Here is a 9061-nt window from a genome sequence, read left to right on the forward strand (position 1 = left end):
CTTCTCCTCCTCCTCCTCTTTCTCTCTTCTTCTTCTTCTTCTTCTACTTGCCTACCATTCTATCTCCCTCCCAGACAATTTGCTTGCGTCCCTAAGATTTATGCGGTCCCGGCAAACAGTGCCACTACTGTTACTTTCTTCCTCGTGGAATCGCGCGGTACACGCGGCAGAAAATCCGTTCTACCTTCCTCCTCCTCCTCCTCTTCCTCCTCTTCTTCTTTTTCTTCTTCTTCAAACGATGCCTGAAACGTTGTTACGGCGCACTTTCGACGAATACGAGTAAAACGAGTAGCTAACTCATGATCGCCGTGAAACTAGCCATAAGTTTTTTTCTTTTTCTGTTTTTTCCTTTTTCTCCTTTTTTTCCTTCTTTCTTTTTCTTTTTCTTTTTTTTTATTGAAGTTTCTCTCCGCTTTTTTTCTTTTCTACTGAGACAACTCGCGTAGTTAATAAAAATAAATGACAGAAATAAAGTAATTTTTAAACATGGACATCTTATAGCATTAAGATCGTAGGTAGCGATTTGTCTCTTGAATACTTATCAGGTTGTTGCATCGATATAATTTATGTGAATCGATGAAATAAAAAAATGTTCGAAAGCTTTCAGAAAGAGAACTCGTCTTATCAGTAATACGTACCGTATAACGATACCAGATTGGATGACGGAATTAATACAAGAACGTACAAAAATTATCAGAGATAAAGTATTGACTAAGAAAAAAAATAAGAAGAAGAAAAAGAAGAAGAAGAAAAATAAGAACGTACAGAGAATACTATGATAGCTGTTGTATCCGTTGTATAATTCTGATAGCCTAAGAGATTGTATTTATTGCACTAATATCGATAATAGCTCGTACCTATTGAAGACGAATGATTAGAAGAAAAATGGTGTGAATTTTCGAAATTTTTTATTGAAAAATATAAAAATTTCATTATCTATTCTGTATTAACGATATAATATTACGAGATGCTGCAAACTGACAAAAAATTTAATAAAGACGAATTTCATAAGTTTCTATGATTGTCAATAATAATTCTCCAGAAATATTTACACAAACTTCAATTAAAAATCAATAATATAATAAAAGATTTCTCAAAATTATTGTGAAAATTTTATATACACTATCGTAACGATAAAGTTACGCCAATGTTTTCTCAGCAATATCATTACCAATATCAACCATGTATATCCATCGATCGTTTGTGATCACGTACGTAAATTCATGATTTCATTATTCGATGCGATCAACGAAAACGTTGCAATCGTGTTTGAAGTCGACGGAGTAAAGAAGCAGGGAACTTGTTATATTCGCTAAAGTGGAGCAAGATTTATATACGAATTTGTAATTTAAATAGGGATTTAATTAGCACCGAACATGAGGTCGCTATACGTCTATCTGTACTTACGTATCCATCCACGTCCAGCGAGCTATTAGCGATAATGGTTCGTTTCCATGAAGATGAAGTACCGGTAACGATCAAGCACGGCCAGAGAAGAAAAGAAGAAAAAGAGAGAAAGAAAGAGAGAGAGAGAGAGAGCAAGAGAGAGAGAGAGAGAGAAAGAGAGAGAGAGAAGAGTTTAGTACAGCCCCTGCAGCTTTTGTATTTTTAACGCTCGGAATGCTCCATCGGCACCAGCATCACCTACGTCGTCTTCGTTGTCGTCTTCGACATCGACTGCACGGTGTCCTCGTGAAACCTGCGGTCAAGGAACCGAAGGACACGATTTATTATGATTGGTTCGCCATATATCGACTACCAGACACCCCGGGCAAAAATGAAAGCACGTTTATGACCGTCTCACCGCGGGTATAGTTTGCCTTATTGTTCTCTAAACGAAAAAGAAGAAGAGAGGGAGAGAGAGAAAGAGAGAGAGAGAGAGAGAAAGAGAGTAAGGGAAACGAGACAGATAAAAAAGAGAGAAAGAGAAAGAGAGTTAGTAAGAGAGACGAAAACGATAAAGAAAAAGAAAAAAAGAGAAAGAGAAAGAGAGAAAGAAATAGAAGGAAAGAAAATGGAAGGAGACTTTCTTTCTGCTTACCGTTACGTTAAAATATGCGATCGGTGCAGGTGCGTTCGGTGCTATTGCAATTACTCGCATGCCGAGTTTATCGTGCTTTTTACGACGCGTAGGAAAGTCCAATCGTCTATTATCTGTCCCGGCGGCATTACTTTTTCCCTTCGATTTGATTTACGTGTACGTTATGTACCTGCGTAAAGGCGAGCTTTGCCCTCGTAACGATATATATATATATAGATCTGATATTTTTCTACTATATATATATATATATATATATATATATATATATATATATATATATATATATAGTTACATATATAGATAATATAGAAACGAAAAAGGCGAGAAAATAGAACGATGGTGAAAAGGTAATCGGTAACGAAATTATCGAAATGAAATTTCTTCACTCTTTCCCGTGATAAACTCAAAATCGAGAGAGAGAGAGAGAGAGAGAGATATTTCTATTGAAAAAGAAAGAAAGAGAGAGAAAGGGAGGGAAGGAGACAGCGAGAAAAATAGAATTCTGGAAAATTTAAGGAACGTAATAATGATAAAGTAAAATCTCAATGTCTACACGTATAAACGAGATACGATTAAGTATGCACCAATTCAATCATGTTCACCCTACTTTTTTTCTCTTCTCTCTATGTCTTCTTCCTTTTTTCTCTCCTTCTTCCTTTCTCTCTTACTCTCTCTCTCTCTCTCTCTCTCTCTCTCTCTCTCTCTCTCTTTCTCTCTTTCTTTCTTTCTCTATCTATCTCATCTTAATAATTCTTCCGAAGAGTCATACAAAATACGCATTCTTCAAAATTCAGGTTAAATACTTCCTCGTGAAATTTGTCATTGAACTTAATTGCACTAACGTTATCTTCCCCATCGGATTCAAGATTTTTTACGAGAGAATACGTTATCGCGATCGTTCTCTTTTCCTTCCTTCTCATTGTTTCGATTTTTCTGACAATCATAGTTTTCAAAACTTGCGTGTGATCATAAGTATTTAATAGGAATACTACATAACATGTATAAAAAAAAAATATATATATATGTATGTATGTATGTATGTATGTATGTATGTATATATATCTACCGTTGAAATGTTTGAAGCGAAGTTTTCTTAGCTTTCGACGTAACACATCGGTTTCTTCTGACGTCAATACGAAACATCTCATTTATTCAGTATACTCGTGGAGTATAGAGGAGAAGCTCATATTTCGCTCAAGGAGGCATTAACGCAGTATCGTTATACAAACTTGCCAATCGATTCGTTGTTAATAACTCTTTATCGTAAAAGATGGCGAACGACGCGTAGTTATGTTTCTATAAGATCGCTTTTGTAAGCTGCCAATCATGAAACGACGCAAACTGATGATAGACCTAACGTTGATAGAAAGGATACAATTATTTTAGATATAAAAGGAACAAAATTGGAACGATGGTTTTTTCTTTTTTCTTTGTTTTTTTTTTTTGTTGTGTTAACGTAGATGTGTTATCATTTTCCGTGAGCAAACATCACGTAGAATTAATTGTTTTTCTATTATTCCGAATGCATTTATTGTTTAAAAATATAATAGGTATATGAGTATGTACGCACATATGTATGTACACAAATATACATAAATATTCTTTACCTATATGTACACCGTAATAATTATTTTATCGTACAGTGGCATGTCTTTGTATAAACTGTAGTAATTAAGAAAATTTTTCATCACGAACTGCTATAATATCAGCTGAATCAACTTTTTGGTATTCGTTTTTTCATTTAGTTCTAATAATTATCACGATAAGACACGACGCGTATGATAATAGGATATACATTCATTTATAGCTTTTTTTAAAATTTACATTATTAATAAGAATGTCAAAGAATTATAATTAATATGTCAACCATGTTAACTTAAGACGTAATCGGCACGTATCAAAAATCAAAAGAATTAATCGAACGTACCAACTAGAATATATATTTTTTTTTGACTTTTTATTTTGCAAAGTATTTAAATCTTTTTCAAAATCATTTCTATCGATTTTTACGTTAGAACGCCTATCGTTTTAAATTTAGGAATGGTCGGTACGGCTTTACGTAGATCGTCGACGGTACACGCATAAGAGATACCCATTGTGGTATTTTCAGCATTCCACTTAAGCCATTTGATCGTGGAACTGATATCCGAGCATATGTAGTTATCACCATCATCTTTCGACTTGATAAAGGGATTATTCAAACCAACAAACGCGGTACCCTTCTTGCTTCGTGGATCGTAGATTATTTTCCAAAAAAACTTGGGGACAGGAACGGCTTTAGTCCTATCATTGACGTAGAGATATATATCTTTCTGTTTGCCTCGAGCATTGGGCAAGGTCATTTGACCGTGTACACCCGTGTAAACATCTAGATCCAAAGAACGATTAGTGGCAAAGTTTCTGATGCATTCCTCAAGTTTTCTCCAGTTACCAATATTGAAAGATATCCACTGAGGAGCCGTGTTTATGGTCCAAAAAGTAAGCGATTGTAAAGCACCATAAATGAAGTCGACCTTTGCCACCATATGTCCGCGAGACAGGAACTGAATTGACTTCATTAGATAAGATTTGGCCAATTTGCTCGAATTCAAAAGTTTTTCAAGTGTGATAAGCTGCTCGCTGAATTTGTATTGCTCGTTAATATCTATCTCTCCGTAATGATCTCCATCATTCCATTTCGGCCTAGAAAATAAGATTATCGACGATCATTATCAATATGGTTACGAAGGGAAATGACAGTGACAGCCGGTTAAATCGAATTTCATACTTTTCCAAGTTCCTTCCTCTCCGAATATATTCATCATTCTACAAGCAAATGCCGACATACTGAGACTAAAAACTAAACCTTCCTTTCCTGTTTATTATTCCCGCTTTGACCGTTCGCAAATAGATTCGTGTACTGTTTTCCGTCACCCATATATATTCGTTTGTATTTGTAAATAAGATCGTTATTGACTGTTTACCTGGGATAACCTGCCTGGTGTCCTCCAATCAATTTTGTCAGTCTGAATTTCGTGTAATATGTATTGTAAGTTTTTTCATTGTGACACAGTTCTATCATGCGCAGAAAATCGGTGCTCAGATTAAAACCAATTTCGAAGTGAGTATTCCTGCCATAGCACGACGATTTTGTAATCTTTGCGATGTGCTCAGGCAAATGATAGCACGTCAACGATGAAAAATTTTTATTTTCACCGTTAACATGAAATATTTTATTCCCTATGCAGGTAGCTTTCACTTCTTGGGTGTAGTTCATGTTTCTTTTTGTTTTCCCGGGCATGCCAAATAAATCGATTGACCCGCTTGCATCTTTAATATACCGTTAACGTCTGGATAAAGTATCACCGATGCAGTACCATTTCGAGTTAGAATCAATGGCTGTGGTTCTTTAAGATCGCCATACTTATATTTCGTGGATAGAACGCAATTGTTGCGCAAAAATTCTGCATCAGTCGTGTTGTCTAAAAATAGAAAAAACAAAACAAAAAGAGAGAAAAATTTTCAGCTCTAAAGTGATATTATTATAAAATGTATTATTGAACATTATTCTTACAATCCACCACATCATTTTCGGTCGGTTTGGCAACGACTAATAAAATATGAATAAAGAGTGTCACGATCCACAGCATGATACTGCTTAGATGTTCTTTTACCTCATGTTGCTTTTCAAGATCAATTACTTCTCTTTTATACTGTTTAGTAATGTACACTGATAAATATTTTTTCTTATCAGTTTGTACAGGTGAATTACGTATATAGACAGTAACTTATTTTAATATTGGACTTTTTCAAATACATTGAGAAATTAAAGATTAATGAAACATAAAGAAACTATCTTTACAATTTGTGTGATTTTTTTTCGAACGGTATAATCGATTTTATTTTCTTATTTATAATAGATCAATGAACTATAAATAGAAGTATCTCTAGTAAAAAAATTCTATTTACATGCAACCGATCATAATCGCGTTTAAATTTGAATGGTAAATAAAACGAAATATGTTTTAGTGATACATAACAGATATTGTGTCAAATTCTTAATCAATTTTTTATCGAAATAAACCGTAAAAATAAAAACGATTATATAGCAAAAGTTAATATTGTTTTTTCTAACGACATAAGATGATCATTGATCGAGTGTAATAATCATATATACAACAATCATATAATCATATATACAAGATCTCCCATAAATCGAGCTATACATCTTTGAAAGGATTGGAGATTGAGAAAAATGTCATACGACAAATTGAATGGTATTAAACGATACATAATTCTATGAAACTTTCATACATTTTTGTGTATCAGTGCAGTTACAAGGTGCACTGGCACCTTTTTTTTAAATATAATTCTAATTTCGTATACGTTAATCGATACAGTTTTTCACGCTCTACAAAACATATTTATAATGTTATGTCTGAAAATTGTTAGTTTAAGTGTTATTTTAATTTAATAACATGCTGAATTATTTCAATGTTTCAACACATTTAGATGTACTTTTTCACATATATATATATAATATATACATATATATACATATGCACGAACACAAAGAGAGAGAAAGAGAGAGAGAGAGAAAGAGAGAAAGAAAGAGAAAGAGTACTTACATGCATAAGAAGACAATATAGTCTCCCAATGTCGAGAGATCACATATAACGCAACGACATTTTCCGGCTTCTCAGGTACGATTCTTTTGAATTGCGTGAATCGTCCAGCAATTCGCACGAGACTCGTCTCTCTCCTTATCCTTCGGAGGTCGATGGGATAAGTCAGTGGAGTCTCTACTTCGAAGAATAAGAGAAACAAGAATCCTAGGCGTGGAACCTGACTGAATTGCGTAGCGACTTATGGGAAATGTGAAAGCTGCTCCGGTAACGTGGGTGTTGTCGATCTCACGCACGCATTTCAAGACTCGTTCTTTCGTTTTTCTCTCTCTTTTCTTTTCTTTTTTCCTTTTTCTTTTTCTTTTGTCTTCTTTTTTCTCTTTTCTCTTCTTAATTTTCATTTCAAAATCTCTATTGATTTTACGTTGCGTTCATCTTGAAATTGTCCGTTGAAAGGAGGAAGATTTAAAAGCAGGTAGAAAGAGAGAAATAGTCGGGAAAGATAAAGAGAGAATGTATACACTTATGCGAATGAAATAACGAACGGCTTATGCTCTGGTATACAAATAAGCGTCGCGTCTTCCATGCTTGAACTTGGCAGCCAACGTTATTTATCACCAGGAAGCATGGGACCTCTGATTAACGAAGGTCAGAATCGGTGCACAGAAACTACAAGTACGAACCGTTCTCCTTCTCTCTCCCTTCACTTTACAGTAGTGGTAATCTATCGATAGTGCGTCTATTTAAATCGTTCTGCTCGACTTTATCGCCTTGAGTACGACCGTACGAAACTAAGAAAAAATTCGTATTGAAGAAAACAAAAAAGAAAAAAGAAAAAGAGAGGAAAAATCAATTGTCCAATCGATGCCGTTAATCGTTTTAAGATAATACTCCAAGTAATTTATAGCAATTTAAGGGAACTAATTTTCGAGAACAACGAATTATCCATCCACTTAGAAATAGCAGAAAATCTTACGAATTGATCAAACCGGTAGTTAATCACGAGTCCACGAAGTAATTTCCAACTAGCCTCTGTAACCTCTGTAATCGCGATCGCGCGATCTTAGCAGACGACGTTGTAGACTTTACGAACTCTTCTTTCCTTATAGATTTTATCGATAATTTAAACAAAAAAAAAAAAAAAACAAAAAAAAAGAAGAAGAAAGAAAGAAAAAATAAACAAAGCTAAAGCAACTATTCTTAGTTGTATGATAAAGTAAAAGAAAAAGAAAAAAATTAGTGCGTAAGTGAAAAAAATATTTGCTGATTATTCGATTACAAAGCAAATTAATGGATCGTTAAATTTCAACAGAAATCTTACAACAGAAAGTCAGCGGAACTTACGTAAATCAACGAACGATTGCGCGATATCCTTGAATTGAGCGACGTCTCTTCTTCGTTCCTTTGCTCTTCTCTCGGCAAAGAAGGAAATCTTTTCTTTTCACTGTCACATCAGAAACAAGAGAGGAAGCAGAAAAGGAAAGATCAGAGCGTCCAGCCGAGCTAAGATCGGTGACCACGGAAAGAAAGAAAAAAAAGAGAGAGAGAGAGAGAGAAAGGAAGAAGAAGAGAGGAACACCCGCGAGTACCGTTAGTTTCTTCCTCGAGCGGCCTCCCGGGACCAGACGTGTAATTTATATATCGCCCTGTGCTTACCTTCTCGTCCTCTTCGTCGCCGTCGACGTCGTCATCATCGTCGTTCTCGTCGTCGCCGTCGTCGTTAGCTCCGTGAAACATACACAATCTTCTTTATCACTCCAAAAGAAGTAGAGAAATGGATACGTGAACGAGGCACATTACGTTTTTCGTAAGTACGGACGAAAGCGAAATGATATCGTAGACGTGATAATTAATAAAAAGGGATAAAAATTATCGTTGACGTTAGAGATAATTTGGAACTTTTTTGAGGGAATGTCTCACGATAAGAAGGATATCAACCTTTTGATATTGCAAAAGCCAAACGGCGAAACTTCCGACAACCTTATAGAATTTGTCGATTTAACATTTCATCTTTTTGTTTTTTTATAACGATTAGAAGTAATCCCCGGTGGTACCGTCATTTCCTGGTAACGCCTTTGGATGTAATCTCCGTGAAGAGTTAGCAGTATCCTTAAAGGATGTCGATTATCATTGTCGCCCCGCGTCTCGTACAGGATCTTCTGTCGAGTCATTATGACATGGCAACTATAAGGGAAGAAATTGGAAAGGGAATTTCTTTGGGAACGATACGCGGAAGAAGATAGCTCTCCTACGGTTCTAAAAGTTCGTAAGAATGTATCATCGTGTACCAATCACGTTTGCTTTCCTTTCAGTCGTCGCAAGCAAGCAAGCAAACAAGCAAGTGAACAAGTAAGCAAGCGAGTAAGCGACCAAGCATAATAACCTATGGGTGGATCGTAAAGATGAAAGTTTACAA

The 9061-nt window shown here is 35.2% G+C and overlaps 1 protein-coding gene across 1 annotated transcript; it reads right to left on the minus strand.

Annotated features, from left to right (window-relative positions):
- Positions 1 to 3655: 3655 nt before the first annotated feature.
- Positions 3656 to 8816, minus strand: LOC118451555 (salivary endonuclease-like). The gene is given in 6 exon segments (XM_085655181.1): positions 3656 to 4723; positions 5005 to 5305; positions 5308 to 5502; positions 5595 to 5630; positions 6649 to 6885; positions 8675 to 8816. Coding segments are annotated over 6 exon segments (1587 nt in total). The 3' UTR covers positions 3656 to 4047.
- Positions 8817 to 9061: the final 245 nt, after the last annotated feature.

The sequence above is a fragment of the Vespa mandarinia genome, chromosome 2, assembly GCF_050613455.1.
Source record: "Vespa mandarinia isolate Hongniang chromosome 2, ASM5061345v1, whole genome shotgun sequence".
Taxonomy (NCBI): Eukaryota; Metazoa; Arthropoda; class Insecta; order Hymenoptera; family Vespidae; genus Vespa; species Vespa mandarinia.